This window comes from Crinia signifera, chromosome 1 (genome assembly GCF_055691185.1).
Source record: "Crinia signifera chromosome 1, ASM5569118v1, whole genome shotgun sequence".
NCBI lineage: Eukaryota > Metazoa > Chordata > Amphibia > Anura > Myobatrachidae > Crinia > Crinia signifera.
The window spans coordinates 113,792,103-113,811,337 of record NC_139217.1 but is presented as its reverse complement, the minus strand read 5'-3'; the positions used below and the strand labels follow the sequence as shown (position 1 = coordinate 113,811,337).

General features: G+C 41.3%; 1 protein-coding gene across 4 annotated transcripts in view; it reads right to left on the bottom strand.

Moving 5' to 3' along the window:
* ARFIP1 (ARF interacting protein 1) overlaps positions 1–19,235 on the bottom strand; it is a 146,966-nt gene that overhangs the window by 92,238 nt on the left and 35,493 nt on the right. For all 4 annotated transcript variants that reach the window (XM_083171750.1, XM_083171743.1, XM_083171757.1 and 1 more), the window contains 2 exons: positions 15,890–15,988; positions 1,776–1,884 (listed from right to left, as the gene is read on the bottom strand). In XM_083171750.1, the coding sequence (XP_083027876.1) occupies positions 1,776–1,884; positions 15,890–15,988 (208 nt within the window). The remainder of the gene's footprint in view (positions 1–1,775; positions 1,885–15,889; positions 15,989–19,235) is intronic.

The following is a 19,235-nucleotide window of genomic DNA, read 5'->3' as shown; positions in this document are numbered from 1 at the left end:
CTACATTACAATAGAGAGCTTTGTAGCGATAGCTACTTCGTCCATAACTGAATGAACCTCAGTTTTATGTTGTAGGCATTGAAGAGGCCTCCAAATGCATTCTAAAAAAAGAAAAACACCCAAAAATAACATCCAAGTCAGATGGAGACTTTCCAGATGCTGTTAACATTTAAAGGAATCAACTTGTTCAGCTGCTTAGACACGAAGTGAGGAATTCAGGGTTTTTTTACGGCAGCTATCACTGCTGTGGGTCCAACGGAGCAATTCAGGTGTTGCTCCATTTGGGCGTAAACAACTGCTGGCAGTGGCATATTTGCTCACGGTTTCCTGAGGTGGCGAGGTGAAATTTGCAAAAAGGGAACCATGTGTGTACTTTTCATGGCTAGAACTTTAGTCCGGTTTAATCCATCTTATGCACATAAGCACAGCAATGCAGTGTACAATCAGAATATTAAAAAAACAACAATTGGAAAACAAATCACCACTTCCTCATGGAAACCAACTTCACCCCATTCTCACCCGTATCCTCTTCCCCTCATATGCGTTGGCTACCTTGGCACATATACGTCTCTTTCTGACCCGTCACAGTTCGGCTTGAATGAACCTCCCGAGGTCCAACAGTAACAGTTTCCCCCCCACACATATGTTTCTCTTGCACACCATTTCTGCTATTAACGTTTACATTGAACTCTGTGATAAGATGTATGTATGTGACGATCTGCTTTGACATTGATTGCTCTGTGTAATGACATCTTATATGCTTTATATTAATATGTCTGTATTGTCTTTGTTTTTGACCATATTTGATATTGGTAACCCCTCCCACCCTTCGGCCCCTCTTTTCTTTTTGTACCCCATATAAAAAATCTCCTATAATAAAAATGTATTGATGGAAAAAAAACAAAAAACAACAATTGGATAACGCACCCAAAACTTCGGTCACTTTAGACAAGAGATCAAACGAGCATAAACAATTGAATCTCCCTTTACAAATGAATTACAGTTAAACAAAACCCCAAAAGAAGCAGCATAATTATACACAAAACATTATGACATGCTCCTGCAGGCATCAGCTAAATTAAAGTCCGATAAAGCTATCCTGTAAAACATTGTATAACAAAGACATAGCATTTTATGAATACACAGCATTTATAAATGCTAGCATTAAACTCAAGGCTAACTGAAAAAAAAATGGTTAAAAAAAGACTTAAATAGGGACAACCCTATGAAGAACAGGCAGATTATACACCTGAGTGTTCATAATGAACTCACAATATACCAATGTCTGAAAGCACAATTTCTTGTGAGATGTTTTTGTCTGGTGTTCCTTGTTGATTGACCTCTAGTTCAGCTCAGTATACGGATGGCTGACCAACAATGTCTAGTCTACATGCACAAGGTCATCACAAGTAAAATGTTGAAGGATAGAAACGTTGACATGCATTCATCACGATTATTTGGGACAAATTTTCCATACTTTAACACCCATGTGAACCCTGATTAGGAACGGTGACATGCGCGGTGGTAGCGGAGCAAGGCACCTAGTCCGAAGCCCAAATTTAAGTGCTCTGGTGTAGTATTAAAAAAAAAAGAAAGAAAAAAACGGAATCTTTAATGTGTCAACCTTTTTCATGTCAACCTGACATGTTGTGCATGTCAACCTAATAATGACTGCTCACCAGTGCAGCACATGTATTCTCCATATTTCAGGTGGAAGTTATATCATAGACTACTAGCACCTATATGACCTACTGCGCACTTATAGCAAATCTTACCCTGAAAAGGTCCTGCTTCTACGATTCCTTCTTTGCTGCCATCAAAACCATGTGAGGTGATGTGAGTTTCTGAAAGGCCAAGTCCTGCTGGTACTGATCGCTTCATGTCCTTCAAAATAGGAAGACAAAAACATCCAGGTCACTTGGATTATTATTATTTTTATTTTAAATATATATTTTATTGAAACTTAAATGGTGAAGTAACATACAGTGAAAGTATAGTTACATAGAATATACAAGGTCAATCAAACCATATATTTTTCACTTAGTTAATTCACTTGGATAGTTTAACACACACCACAGCAATAGTCTAGAACGCCATCAGGACTTGTTTAGAGCATTCTATACGTGACGTTGCCCTATCCTATTGTTAGGGCAGACTTCAAATAATTAATTTTCTATGGTTCTGTGTCCCGCCCCCTCCCTCTATGTTTTTAAGTACTAGCATACAATATGGTCTCAGCCAACCAGGAACATATCGTATTTATGGATAACAAACCCAATGAACAGAAATCAACAACGTAAACAGGCAGAACTAAATCATAGTCTTAAGGTTTAATAGTACTATAGTATATGGTTAATTATTTGATTTCAACACAGCATACAAGTTCTAAGACATGTGTAGGATCCCATGGATGCTTACGCAGACAGAAAAATGGAGGTTCGTGAATATCCCGTCATTAATGGATGTTTTGAATAGGTTCATGGTCATTACATTGTTTTATTCGTTAATTGACAACACTTACGCTATCAAGTAATCCAATTTAGAACCCAATCGGATGAGTCGATTTCACTCCGGAACAATGCCCCCAGTTTGCGGACAACAGGCAAATCTTTAAGATCAGTTCTATTCAGAAAGTACTAAATTGCACTAACATTGGTACTGCAAATAGTCACAAATTCCCTCTCCCTACCTGCCAAAGCCCTCAACGACTATTACATGGAGGAGTTTCATCTCCCCAATAAAATCCGTGAAACTAGGGGTTTGTGATTATTCCTCTGAACCCTTATTAACTAAACTGGTAAACGCCACTCCATCATTGCTACATTACAGAGAAGGCAGTGCGCCCTGTAACAGCCTTGGAAGTGGTTTGGCCTGCATGACCAACTTTCTTCTAGGTGGCAGTACGACTGTAAGGAGCCTAGCAAATCTTCCCAATCTTGTTTTCCATGCTCAACACGCACGGACAAGATATTAAATCAAAATCAAACCAGTCATGTAAAAACAGCTTTAAAACAGTCACCAATTAGAGCCATCAGTTTAAAGGTGAACTAATTAGTGTAGGCATAATGTATATTCAGCACTTTTTCATCAGGTTTGTTTTCTGCAACTCTTTACCAGGAATACTGTAGGTGCGGTCTTAGACACTTATATGGTAAACAGAAGTATTTATGGAGAACCTTACATCCCTAAATAAGAACACTACAAAGATCATATTGAGTGGGAACAGTAGATGACAAGGGAAACATCACTTCATGAACTAAAACATTACATTAAAGTCTTCACTGATAAAATCTCCATAAAATTACAGTACAACAAAGATCAGTGTTTGATTGTGCAACTACCATACTAAAAGTTATCCTTCTCTTGTTTTAAGCTTCACAGCTCTTCCAACGGCTGCCTAGTGTCATTTGTGTTGATGAGTTTTGCTTGTAGCAATAATCCCTACACTTTCTCTGAGCAACAATCTTTTTATTTTCCTTACTTGTTTTTTTTTTTGTGAGCAACGCTTGTTTTTGTAGCATTTTGTAATCTTGCATTTTCTTAATTGTTTATTATTATTTTTGTATTTTTTTGTTATTGTTTGCATTTTGTAAATATTTTTGGTAGAAGTCACACGTGGAACCCCTAGCACTTAGGGCCTTATTCTAGTTCACTGTCAAAATCCTTCTTAGATGGACAAAACCATGTGCACTGCAGGTGGGGCAGATGTTATTTGTGCAGAGAGAGTTAGATTTGGGTGGGGTTTTACTTCAAAGTGAGATCTATATTGCAGTGTAAAAATAAAGCCGCCAGTATTTGCCCTGCACAGAAACAAAATAATTCACCCAAATCTAATTCTCTCTGCACATTTTAAATCTGCCCCCCTGCAGTGCACATGGTTTTGTCCATCTAAGAAGGATGTTGTCGGAAAGAGTGAACTAGAATAAGGCCCTTAGTTAGGCACCCTAGACCATTTGTCCTCAGTCTGTGACATTTCCATCGAAATCAGTTTAATGTAAGTACAATTGTAAAACGCAACGAAATCGGCTGTGCTGTATAAGAAACTGAAAATAAATTAAAAAAAATAAGGTCCAGAACACGCTACCTGGGTCGAAGGTCTGCTCCGTTTACTCCAACTTCACATCAGACAATTTATTTATTACAGCAAGATGCTTTTCAATTTAATTTCTCTACCAAACGCTTTCAAATTTGATATGCCTTTTTTTAGAGACTCCTATTCTCACAGCAGAATTTATACATACGTCTGACCACAGCAATTCTTGCTGCCATGTCTCTAGTCAGAACTGTACAGTCAGCCATGTTGCGAGTAACCAATTAATATTTTCTTTCGTTATAAGGTATTAGATAATGATAAAAACATGTTATCGTCAGGGCATACATACTAAACGGCTTTTAAGCCTAAAGCAGCTCACACGGTTAAAGTGAGCGGCTTTCAGCTCAAAATTGCCCAGACTTTGTGATATGAACTACAGTACCTTTAACTAGATGGATGAGTGCATTGGATCTTAAAAGGATGACTGAAAGTGGGTATGAAAAAGTCAAGTAATGCCTTTTCCCACACTAGTCAGGAGGTTGAGATGCAGGGGACTTTAAAACCTGCAATTAAGAGGAAATATAAAGCAGTCCAATGGGTTTCCTTCTACAAATATGCAGACCCAGCAATGCCAATTAGTCATTTCTGCAGCCCTTCTATATTCCCAGGAGAACAAAAGAGAGGTCACTAAGCTGGGGTACAAGAGAATAACATAAACGTCACCCAACATCTGTGCCTGCACACTGCACACCACAGCACTGCTAGCAATGTCACTGTAGCAGAAAGGAACCCAAAGTCACATTATGCTGCATTCTACAGAATTTATACACACATGAACCTTCAACCAAAGCTCTATAGAGAATTGGTGATGCAGTTGGGTTTCAAGAGAGCTGAACACGCACAGAAAAAAAAAATTTGATGGAAGTATATTAGTGTAGTCTAGAACAGCAACTAATCACATTGGTGGAGTTTAGAAGAGAGTAATTGTCTGGCTGCTATGTGCAACAGCACCCCATGGACGTTGTTACCTAGGCCAACCGCACCCTAATTACACAGCTACCTAGGCAACAGCACCCTGTGTACAGTTACCCAGGCAACATCTCCTTGTATGAAAAGTTACCTACATAACTGTTCTCTAGCGTGTGCAACAAAGTTTCATCCGTCCCCAGAAGACAGAGCGTCCTTCATTGTTATGAATAAGGTTGCTGGTAGTAGATTATAGTGGTGATAATCTAACTACAAATTTCAGAGTTTTACATGAAACGGAGACCTGCCCATCAGTGTAATATGAAACGGATACATTATAAATATATATATATATATATATATATATATATATATATATATATATATATATATATATATATATATATATATTTTTTTTTTTTATCAATTTTTGGTAAGAAAAAAAAAAACACTTTCCTAGAAAATGCAATTAAGTGATATATCGCATGTGACCCCGTTCACCACTGCCAGATCTTACGTGCAATAGGTCCGATCACACAGATCTGATTTGCACGCATCGGATCAGAGACAAAACACACGCTATTTTCATCCGATTTCATGGCCCGATCCATTGGAATCTTATAAAAAGAGGCCAAATTGCGGTAGTGTGTGGGCACCTTAACACTTCTCCTCACATCAATGGTTCAGTGATGATATGGTGGTATGACTGAGCTTAGTTCGGACAAGCGAACACACACACACACCCCCCTTAGCATGACAAAGAGCCGCCTGTCATTTTGAGGTGCTAGTATCTAGCATATAAACCAACTACATGACATTAATATATATGGAAGACTGCATATTAGGTGTAAAAGGGCTGGCTGAAAAAAAATCCCGGGTCCATTTCCTCTCGAATCCTGCCCAGGGTGGAATTCAGGGAGGACCCGGGTGGTGGGGCAGTTTAAATCACTATGCCAGGTCATTCGATCTGGCTACTGTTTACACCACACCTCCCCGACAGCATCGTCCTGCGGTCAGTGTGGAGGTTGGGCGGGGGGGGGGGGGGGGGGGGCACACACAGCCTCGGCTGCTGTACTGTGCAGACAGCAGCGGAGCCAGGAAGAAGGTGAATGGATGCCTATGGGTGGCATCCATTCACCTCGTGGACGGGGGCAAGGGGGTGCATAGAGGCTGAGGACAGCCCAGCAGCTTACATTGGTGCTGGCCTTGCCCCAGCGGGGTGAACGGCTGTCCCAGTGCTTGGAGATTATGTCATCGCCAACCGGCGCCCCCTGCACTGTGTGCAGTGTAAATGGTGCCGGAACCACAGTGTAAATGGGGCAGATTCGGGATCCGACACGGATTGGAACAGTGTTCAAAATACCGGTTCAGAGTCAGGATTTTGGTGTAAAAGTGCTATTATTCTGCACTGAGAACTATGAGAAGTAATTGTGAATGAACTGAACATCGTATTGTGGAGTATTTCAGTGACTGTGGAAGGGAAAAGCACCAGCTATTGATTTAATTTCCTCCAAGAAACAACAGAGTGGCAGGCTACTGCTTCTAGAGGAAACTTCTACTGTTACTGCTTAACCCTTTCAATAACATTGCTGTAAGATCCTCAAAATATCCGCTAAAAATGCCAGCGTCGCTCATAGCAACTGTTCTTTTTTTTGGGTGCAATATTTAACTAAATTTCAATTAATTTATCTATTAAGAATTATACACAATTCACAGCGCTGTACAAAGAATATTTGAACAATCACATCAGTCCCTGCCCCAGTGCAGCTTACACTCTATATTCCCTACCACATGTACACGCACACACATTGATTCTAGGGTTAATTTTGTTGGGAGACAATTAGCCTACTAGTATAAATTTGAGTATCCAGAGGAAACCCATGCAAGCACAGGGAAAATGAACAAACTTTACAAAGGACCATGGTGGAAACTTATGACCTCAGTGCCATGAGGCAGTAATGCTAACCATTACACTGTCCGTACTGCCATTGAATGACTTGGCGATGCTGGCATTTTTAGTGGATATTTTGATGATCTAACAGCAACAATGGCACTCATTAGACAAACCACCAAAATAGATTTTCCACTTCTCTGATCAATTATATTTCATCTATTATTTATTATGAGGTGAGCTGCATATGTTATTTTACATCCATGGTAACATATATTACATACAATTTAGTTGTAATTAGATATCATTTAGGTAGAATTTGTTCGATAAATGTGTTGATTTTATACGGAATGACCCAATAATGGAAACAGTCTGTCCAGAAGACTTCCATAAGCTTCACAAAAGGCCTATACTTAACATGGGCAGTTTGCATGGCCTTGACCCCAGGTAACCTGTCGTGTTAAATATAGTCTCAATATTAAGTACAGGGTTTCGGCAATGACAGCCCAGTGACACTAAAGCCCAATACTTTATGTTGCACCCATACTTAAAATGGTATTACGGCTGAAGTCAAGATCGGCTATGTTAATAGCAGTCCTAACGTTAATTACATGGAAGTAATTCCAGCTGGGCCCATGATTTCAGGCACTAATTCAGGACGTTGGAAAGGATATATAATAATAATAATAAAAATAAAAAAAAGCTTGATAGACTATTGTATATACATGTATTATCAATTATTCATTTTTTTTTACCCTTAAACGGTGTCCTGTTTTTATTTACATTTTCCTTGATGAACTAAAGGTACAAGCTTGCAGCCATGTTTGACAACTGGGCCATGCTCAGACTTGAACTAGCCAGCACTTAATTATTTTTTCCCACCATTACTCCATCTGGGCATCTGGTACAGTAAGAACATGCAACCTACATGCAATATGTTACCATAAAATATGTGACAGGCGCAAGGGGGGACACGAGGGAACGCGGTACGCGTCCGACTGACCTTTTCATACCCCCACTATCCACGTCGGCGTGGAGTGGATTTTATAAAGTGTGGCAAGCGCAGCGAGCTACCGAGCCCGAAGCGTGGCGAGCCCCGCGAGGGGACGCGGATTACTTCACAGGTATACGCGTCCGCTCGCCACGCTTCGGGCACTTTATAAAATCAACTCCACGCCGACGTGGATAGTGGGGGTATGAAAAGGTCGGTCGGACGCGTACCGCGTCCCCTCGCCGCGCTTCAGGGTGGCGTGGATAGTGGAATTAGCAAGGTTGACAGCTGTTATGTTGACTAGTGTCATTGTGAACAGGTTTAAGAGTGTTTTGCACAGTGCATCCCTATGTAGATGCCCCCTTCTTAGCGGTTTCCAGGGAGTCTGGATTAGCGTCTAAATTTTAGCGTGTGCCGGGGTGCAGGGAGTCTGGATTTAGATGCTTTAGCGTCTAAATTTTAGCATGTGCCGGGGTGCAGGGAGTCTGGATTTAGATGCTTTAGCGTCTAAATTTTAGCGTGTGCCGGGGTGTCTAGTTTAGAAGCCCCGTACGTTAGCGGTGTGCCGGGGTGTCCAGTTTACATGCCCCCATTGTCAGCGGTGTGCAGGACTGTCTATTTCACTGTGGAACTACAAGTACCACAGTGACCTGTCAGCGCTGGGCAGCGCGCGCTGCTGCTGCCAGCGCTACGCTGATAACGTAGATTACATATGTAAAGCAGCCACGTGCTGCGCTGAGAACAGCTAGAGCGGCATGCGCACAGTAAATACAGAGTCTGGCAAGCTGCCAAGTTTCAAACACAGACTGTGCACGCGGTGGCACCGTGAAACTACACACGTACCACAGATTATTTTTTGGTAGGGAATGCATGTGTAGTAGGCAGTCAAATGTAATAGTGCCCGTGAATTTCTGGATGTATGTCTCTCCTTGGTGTGGATCTGCAGTCTTTCAGATCGACCACATTTTTAGAATACCTCCTTTATGAGTATTCTATAAGGCGTTAACATGCTCCACCTAAATGATTGCACTTGCATACTAAAGGGACACATACTGTACATCAGTAAATCAGGAACTCTACCTTCAACCCTCTGGGCTGTATTCAAAAGTGTTTGCGTCAGCAACCACTAGAGGGCGCCAACAAGGTGGTGAGTTGAAATGTGCAAAAAATGTCACATGTTGGCGTGCACAAAAATGACTTTCAATTGCACGGCTAAATCAGACCTTAATGAGCGTTAACAGCGCCCCCAAAAAATAATCAATTAATTATCGCCCCACACTCTTCTCTCGCAGTAGACGGAAGTTCAGACGCAATACATCAATTGAATACAGCCCTCTGACTAATTTTTACTCCCACCTACAAGACTTCTCTGGTGCTGCTCATGTACCAAGGAACTGTAAACCTCAGCTGGCCAGACTCCACCCAACAAGTACACAACCACCTTAAAAACTGTAGCTTTGACCCTCACCTTATCATGCCATAATGTAGGTTACCTGGAAGCTTCTGTAATGCATATTGTAGCCAATGCGTGCAGGAAAGAGAAACTTTAATTGACACAAGGCTGTGTACATACAAGGGTGAACTTGAGTCCTGGTGTATAATTAATTTATAGCAAGCCCACTATGGCCACAACTTAAATGAAATAAGAGTAGCATCTATGGGCTGTCCAACATTTTAATGTAGTATGTATTTCACAAGCAATCCACGAGTAAATTAAAAGCTTTACAGCTAAAAGTGCCTTAACGGAAAAATCGATGGCAAAAAGAAAAATAGTAACAAAAATTAAATGAAAGGAAGAATGACTTTATTGCAGAGCTGTAGTAAATTACAGAAACACATGCTCGCCAAATTCATTAAGCTATATTAAATATGCACAACGGGTTGTAAAATAAAGCCTGAAGACAAACTAACCTTTCCCCTCTCTCAGCTTAAATGCTTTATTTGTGGAAAAGCCTATTTCAGGAACATATCCTGCCAACAGCAGACAAGTAAAAGCCTGATTGTGATCATTCAAAAAAGGACCCGTCTATGCCAGCTTTTTGTTGGAATTTACAAACTGGCAAACTTGACAAAAACAATTTAGGAGACCACATTCACTTGATTTCTAGAGATTTTAGGAAATAGTCTATATCATCAGGTCAGGAACCTAACCCTATGCCTCTCACAGCCAAATCTACCCCATGCACCTCATGATAGAACACCTCTGCAATAATGCAAATCTAAACTAAACTTAAAGGTGGTGAAACCTTATACGGCCTACACACATGCCGATATTAAGGCATTTTCTAAGCGATTTTGCTTAGTTTGGCAAAGTCGCTTAGCAAATGTTCTCACATCGGTGTATGTGTGGGGGCTATATCGGCAGCAGTGCGCGTCCCCGTGCGTCTTTATCGCTGGCGGAGATTGATGGACAGTGTCCATCAATCTCGGCATCGGCAGGGTTCTCCCACCGGAGAACACTGGCGCTGTCTGCTCGCTTAGCACACAGAGCCGACAGCTCGCTCTGTGTGTGGGCTGTCAGCTCTGTGTGCTATGCGATAGCGGCGCAGCACAGCCCATAGCTAGGTAGTCCTGCACACATCGCTATGTGTGTAGGGCCCATTAGTTTAGTTTAGATTTGCTTTCTTTTCCATCACCCCAAGCAAATCCATTTGGCGCCACTCCCATGTGACCGGGGATCTGCTTGTCCCACTCTATACTGTTCGGTGTGATTTTAAATCTTGTATGGAGGCGCTGTCTGTGGGTAATCACATCGCATCATGTGAACCTGGATTACATGCTTAAATGCTTTCCTCAAATTATAAACTAATTATGTAGGACATTTCGCTAGTTACATAGAGCTTTGTAATAGTCAGGATATGTTATAGTAGTATAGTGGAGTTGGAACACTGGGCATTATGCGATGAGGGCTGGCTGATCTCATCTTTACATCTATTTACACAGGCAGACATGTACACACTAACACATACATACACTTCTTCTTCACCTCTACCGGCAGCGAGCTATGCTATAACAAGTACCCAGCAGTTCCACAATATGCAGGGGAGAGAGATTTAGCCTGAAGACTGAATAAGCATCTACGTAAGATGACAGGTCCCAACTATTGCATCATTGCCACCTGTGCTGCACCTACTCTGCAGCAGCCCCTCCCTGCTACCTATAAAAATAAACCTGTTGCCTCACTATCATTATATAAAATCCCAACTTGTATGAAAAGTTTATCCCATTAGATTTATTTATCTCCTCTGTGATTGACAGCAAACCGTTTATGCAATGGAGTGGTTAATTATGTGAGACGTAGTCTGAAAGTCTGGAAGGAGGAGTAGTGCTGGGGCTCGCAGACAGGATTAGTGAGTGCTACACAGTAACTTCATGTCACAGTATAGACCATCACCACATATTTATATGGCGGGGTGCATATCATTCCCAGGTGCTTTACCCATCGCAGCTACGGAAAAGCAATTAACCCAACACAATGACAATTACATGTAAACTAAACAAATTAATACATACATTTTATTACCTACTGTAAACCTATAACAACTTCAGAAGATGATACAAAACTGCCTGTCTTTAATCCAATCAGGTATGTGCACATACTTGTGCCTGCATGTAGCTATGCGGGAGCGCAAGTGGAAAAATACAAGCGCTCCAGTAGAGGAAAGCAGAGCATCCCATTCATATTCTAATACTAAGACATGTACACATATTTGTGTGCATTTAGGAGCATCAATTATCCCCTATCCCTGTTCATTAACAGTTTGTTGATTTCTAGAAGGCAGCATTATATGTATCTGGCCTACACGCCTTCATTTACACACATACGACGCCGTTAGGTCAACACCATTAAGTTTGACACATGAAAAGGGTCAATATACCTAAGATCAACAGAGTCAAACACATGCATTAGGAACGTCTACTGTGAAAAGGTGGACAGGGGGTTTTCAGGGTTTTTTTGAGCAGACATGTGCCAACAGGTGGTGTTTCCTGCCCTACCATCCACTAGGGCATGGAGGGAGAATAGCATAGTGTGCTGTGAGTAGCGAGGTACCGAGCCCGAAGCATGGCGAGCTCAGCGAACCATGTGAGGAGACATGGTACACTTTTTCGGTGTCCATGGGTCGACATGCGAAGCAAAAAAAACAACAACTGAAAACCCCATGTTGACCTTTCGACTGTCGACCTAATGCTTGTGTCGACCTCTTGATCCTGTCAACCTTAGGCATGTCAACACTTTTCAGGTGTCAACCTAAGTGCTCTTGTGCTTCAGTGGTCGACCTTAATGTGGCTGACCCAATGACCCATACCGAGTCACTGATATAGGCTTTTAAATGAATCGGAGTATGTATACTGTACCTTGGTCTTATCCTGGAGTCTGTTTTAAATGTTAGAGCAGCCATGGATGCAGGAAAACAGGCTGCACTTATTTTTTTTATTGAAAAGTATTTAACTGGTGTTGAATGGACTTGGTCCAATTTGTTACTACTGTTGTAGTGTGAAGGATCAGCGCTAACTTACTTAACGAAGGAGATCCTGCGCATGTGATACTAGCTTAATCTGTCTGAGAGCAACACAACTGGCCAAATATAAAGGTAAAGCTGCCCATACACGGAGCCTTTCGCCGGCATCCGTTTTGTACTTTGAGATGCGCGCTCCCGCACATCTCATCATACGGTACAAAAAGTATCTGCTGCACATACTTTTTGTACTAGCTTCTCATCTCATCACATTGCATGCACAATGCATGCAATGCGATGCGATTTAGCCCAAAACTGATCAGTTTAACGGACCGTGTATGGGCAGCTTTATACTGTTAACAGAAGATGAAGGCAGTTGTGGTTTCGGTGAATCACATCATTAGACTGATGGAAGGTGCACCGTGTAGTTATCCAGATCAACTGGATCATCACGGCCACCCATGACCTGCATCACATCTGACTGCTCAGGATACTTGTCAATGAGTATTCCTTACTAAAAGGATACTCGCAAAGATAGCCCTTAATACTATATAGCATGGATTTACACCAATTTTCGTCTTTCACCTCAAACGGTGGATAGCAGCATTAATAGTCATACACTTGGGGAAACGTGCTTATTCACATATTACTGAACCTGCCCAATAAAGATCATGCATATTAGGCACATTGTATGAACACAATGAATGATTAACACACTACCAAGCATCTTAAGGTTATTTGCAAGGGCTGTGGCAACATTGTAATGGATTAAATGGCATTGATACAGTTACAGTAACCTTTTCTTTAAAATTGCAACAATAGAAGCCCTGCAATAATAATACAAATCTAAGAATCCCTTTGGACACTAAACTGCCATTAATCAATGACATTGAGGTAGCAGCAATTCTTAACTTATGATAAAGGGCAATTAAAGCCGAAGATCTTTAAATAATAAGCGAATACACACACATTTGTCCTCTTTTTTTAAGATAATTACACTCATTTTTTTTCTTTATTCACGTATCTATCTTTTTAATATTTCACTAAGACAAGGTAGCTAGATCTTTTCTAAATAAGAGACTTTTTATAATAAATACAATAAAAGTAAATTTTTATTAAATAACAAATAATTTGATCCTCAGTGCACCCAGAAAGATACTTCTTTTTCTTTGTGGGTGTTTGAGTTCAAGGGTATCCAGGTACTTTTTGTTCTCTGCCTCTGAGAATTCTCTATCAAAATCAGCTGTTAGCATGGTCATTCTGTAACTGTCAAATCAAGGACTCCACCTTATCCTTACTGATCCGATCTTCCACAAAGAATCGGTCTTGTCCGACATTGTAATTAACAATTATCCACAGAACCAAGCGAGGTGTTTACGTCTGAACCCATCGTAAAGATTCTTCCCAATGAGAGCAGTGGCACAAACCCTGTTCTCCCATTGGTCTGGATATGCCTGAATAGTAGATTGCCATGAAAAGTTTTAGTTCTGGAAAATTGTCCTATTGATTACCCCCAGAGATATTAATCCTGATCCTGCGAAAAAATTGTAAGCAGACCTATGGCTTCAGTTGGCATGTAAGACAACAAACCATGAAACATTGCAGCTGCAGAACCGTATTCAACCAGATGTCCAAAGTTGCGCCAGGTCAACATAATATCTACACGATTATCATGCTGGACATTACTGGTGTCAAGTCAGTTCTTAGGCCCTTATTCTGGTTGGTGCGGATATGTCCGCGTGCGTTCGTTCCATCGATGTTTTGTGTTTGCGCACGTGCAGAGGCATATCTGCGCATGTGCAAAAGGGACATACGTCCAAATTCCGCATGAATTGTTTACACTACGAACAGGAGGAGGAGAGGGGCGTGAAGGGCTGTTTGGCCTCATTAGCATATGCATACGCCCCGCGTTTCATGGGCGTTCCCATGAAAACGCTGGGCGTACGTATGGTAATGCGGCCGTGACGCACGTGTAGGGGGGGGGGGACATATGACATTGCCGGATGTCAGCTGCCCGCCCAGATCCCTGCTTTTGCACGGAGAAATGCCCGAGTGGTCTGAGCTCGTGGGAGCTGCCTGACCGCTCAGTCCTGAATTCGATGGTATGCGACCATCGAATGATGGGGGAGGTTCCCAGAGATGGAGGAGGTGTATACATGAGAAATCCACTCGTGCTCCGTGCGGTCAGCGGCTTACCGCATTCGGACGGAGTGAGCGATCCGTACGGAAGGCGGGGTTTAGGACGCACGGTCCTGGCAGCATATTCGGCTCCGGCCTCACAAACCAGAATAAGGCCCTTAGTTTGGTTAGCATGTTGTGAGATACTTCTCCTCGCACAGAAGAGAACAGAACAGTCAATACTATTGGACACAATACGTTTTTTTGCTCGCTCTTCCATCTTCTTACTGATCTCAAAAATATACTGAAGCATGTCAACCAAAGCGATCCCATCTATCAAGTCCTTCTTATGCGACACCAAACATTTGATCACAGTTGTCACTCTTGCACTCACATTTGGGTCTACCTCCGCCCCTTACTTAGGTCCAAGCCATAAACCATGGACTATCTGCGAGGAGGGAAGGATCACTAAGCAGACGCATTAGCTCTGCTCGTGCCTCGTCTCTAGACATCACCATGGAGGTTGGGAAGCAAGGAGCCACGGTCTCAGTAATCTATAGGAAGAGGGGGGCTAGACTGCACACCCTGTAATGAGAGGTGCTACCTTGCTGAGATGTTTAGCTACATGTAAAACAGAGGGGGATTGCAGGTGCACCATGCACTCATTACTGCTAACATATATTTCTTTTTAGATTAATTTATGAGGTTGTTATATTTGGCAAAGGATATGTACCTGCCCACCACATTAAGGTCACCTCTTTCCAGCAGGTCCCTAGCACTATGGAGCAGCCTTGGAGCTTGAATGTCATGTAAGGCAATGAAACACGCTGTAAGGTTTGAAAACAATTTGATGATTGGGTTCTCCTTGTGATATTTTTTAAAATATTCGCAATATAGATTTATTCACCTTTTGCAGACCTGTCTCATCGGAAATGTATGGAATTATCTGACAAATGTACTCTCTCTCTTTTCCTCCAGCATCCAAACTCCTCCAGATTTTAGAAGGAACCGCATGGTGATTTGAGTGCTATATTACCATACACCTCCACCATCACCAAGTATATGACTGTGGCCCACTTACAAAATAGGACTTGCATAGGGATCTGCATGCAAAAATTAGAAAGCAAAGCCAAAGCTTGGGAATCAAGATTACCAACCTTGCTCTAGCATGCTCTCTAAGCATAAGTGCTCCAACTCGGGCCTCAGAACCCCACACAGTTCACGGGTTTTTTTTGGATTCCTCACAAATAAAATTATACTGGAAAGTTTTGTAACCAAAAGTTCTCTAGAAGGTGGCGATTACCGTGTTTGGTAACAAGTTAAGTGTTATGTATTTGTCAACCAATAAATTTCATTTTAATCTAGTACAGGGATAATATTTGCACAGAGTCACTGGCTGTCTACAAAGATCTAGTAATGGAAGAGATAATTACCAAGTTATAATTGTGCTCTACAGTTTCATCAAGGTCTCCATTGCTGGTTACAGATATTTCAGCAGCTGTGCTTGGCGAGTCTTGAGCCATTGTGAGCTCCTAAAAACAAAAACAAAAAATACATATTACATTAATAAAGAGAACACGAGAAAATAATATACTGTAAAGCAATTACAGATCAGTTCCTCTAATGATGAGAGCATGGCATTTGCACATTAGCGAGCAGATATATGATCAGTAGTAGCGCAGTGGTAAGTGATCGGGAGCAGCTAATGATGGGAGGGAATTAGTGACAGGATGGAAGCTTAATGGTAATATAGAACGAATGAGTGATGTAGGGGTTAACAATGGGTGGTTTAATGATGGAGGATTGGGACTATTGCATAAAGCTAGGTATATTGAGGGGTTAATAATGATTACATAGAAAACTGAAAAAGTTTAGGACAGAGGGCCAGGATAATACTTGTGATATAGGGGACATGTTGATATAAAGGAGTAGAATGGAGAAGGGACATGGGTGGGTAATTTTGGTGAGGTGGTTAGGGAGAATGTGATTGAGAAGAGAAGTCCATAGAAAATGGATTTAGATGGGACTCAGATGAAAAGAAGTGACAAGAGATAGAAGGGGATACAGCAGGGTTCTGTTGAGGTATAAAAAACATGTTGAGTCTATAAAAACCCTTTTACAGCATTATATATTCAAAATATGTCCTTTAACAAAAACTAATTAAGTCTGCTCTCAATTATGCAGAGTTGGGAGCAATAGAAACAGATTAGTAGTGTGATTACTAAGAAACTAATAATTTAGTATGCAAACAGCGCCATCTGGTGGCTGCTTTAGATCAAATGGTTTAATTATATTTGATTCAGTGTTGAGTCAAACACACTCCTGCTATCTTTTTTTTTCCTACAATTTTTATTGAAATATTTTTAATACAAACAAATGTATAAATAATCCATTATGCACATGTATTCAATTTTGCACATCTTGATAGGACAGCAGATAAGGGAGCTAGAAGCATTCAGTTATAGGGCGTCTTCAATCCCCCCTGCTATTTCCATTGAGAAGGCATCTCGGCAGAACGGACAAGGACTTAAACCATTTGAGTGCCAAATGAATTTGTCAAAATAGGTGTGAAAACTGCCAAGCAACATTTTTATTCATCATAGTGACCTGTAATGTATACCTTATATAGGAAATATTATCTTTTTTTTTAAACATTTTTTATATAAATGTTTATAACAAATGTGAGCGACGCCGGTATTTTTAACCCAATATTTAGCATATCTCTCACAGCTGTTGGCACTCATATTTTGTGCAGCTCTCGCAGGGATGTTGGCACTCAAAGGGTTTAACTGCTGGAGGTTTTTTTTTCTGAATTATTTAATTTAATTTATTTATTTAAAAAGACAATGTTAAATGTAAAAACATGCCTTGTATTGCATTTACCAATATTGACATTTTAAAAACTAAGAAAAAACAGTCGTAGTGGTACACCTATAGTATTGTCCAGCCCACCCTAGGCAGGATCAACCGTCCTCCGTGTGCAGGCCGATGCACTGGAAGCCTCCCAGAGTCCCAGCTAATTGTGTGATTTTTTTTAAGAATCTGAGCTGGCTGGGTAGCAGGGGTTGGGAGCCGATGAGGGAGTGGGACTGTGACTGACTGACAGACAGACAGAAGGGGGCGGGGTCCGGGTCCACAGTTATTAGCATGTAGTTTTATGAATATAGCCAGCCGAACCGAGTAGTAGCCAGCGATGCCGATGCTGCATACGCCTGCATACCATAGCTGCCGCACAGTGCCGCTTCGCTGGCTGAAAAGGTGCAAACTGTGAAACCAGAACCAGTGGTAGGCAGGCAGGAGATGGACTGAGGGGCTGTCCGACTTGCAGGGGGATAAAAAAAAAAAAAAAACCCATAGCCATCGGATGCCATCCATCGATGGCATTAAAACTATTCAACCCTCCCCTATCGATACCCAAAACATCGAGCACTAGGTCCCGACTATCAATGTTTTGGGAACAAAGATAGTTGGTGGTCATCTCTACTCCTCACAGTCCGGCGCTGCATCTTCCTGCTAATTTTTGTGCCTGCTCATGCTACAAAGCCTGCACTCTGATTGCTGCACGGAGTCCAGCTATCACAACAGATTAACCCTTTGACATTCTGATTTTCTGCAGTAAGTTGCAAGTGTGTGCTTGCAGGGAAGCGACCAAACACCCTAGCACCGGGACTGGGTCTAGGTATACTGTTATATGTTTGCATCTTACCACAACACGTCTAGAGTGCTCAGCTAACATTAATACAAAAATCTTTTTGTATTTTCAAAAAATAAATTGAAACAGAGCTCACTAAAACCAACGCAGAAAGTATGGCACATGCTGGCTCCAGAAACAATGACAGTTTATAGAACAAATTCCTAACAGCCCAATAGTGAAAAAGCAGGCAGATGTAAGGGCATAATCCCAGCTGCAGCTTTATTTTGAATGTATTTGAAAAATTCATCCAGTGACATGGAAAAGGTGGTCAAATTACCACATATCATACCATATGGTAATTTGGTAACATATTACCATTAGCGAGAAACAAGTATAGAAATCCCAGCATAATGCCAGTCGTCACTAGGTGTGTGTGTGTATGAGAGATATATATATATCACACACACACACATACATATACACACATACATAATATATACACACACACACATACATAATATATACACACACACACATACATAATATATATATATATATATATATATATATATATATATATATATATATATATATATATATATATATATATATATATATATATATATATACATACATACACACACACACACACATATATACACACACACACATACATACATACATACACACACACCAGTGATCGCGAAAACCCCCAAAAATGATGGGTCCTTGGGACCCCTCACTTACAAAAATCGGGGTCCTACTTGACCTTTTCTGGGTCCCAACGGAATAAAGCCTCCTCTCCCCTTCCCCAGCATGGCACATACAGAAGCCTCCTCCTCTCTTCCATATGGCATATACCCTGAGCCAATGGCCAGCCTGAGCCTATTTTTTTTTTGGTAAGCAAACATAGATTTGGGCACCCCAAAACTGTGGGTGGTAGTGGGGGGGGGGGGGGGGCTAATTAATTGGCAATTTGCCCACTCACATAAAGCAAGATACACATATACTAGAAAAAGGCATAATGTCGAAATATTGACACCTGTGCTGCACCAATCAGGATTGTAAAAGTAATGGCAGGAGGGATAGGGTGAGTGAAATCCCAGCAGAGTCTATAGGCTCCTCTACTACAGGCAGCTTTGAGG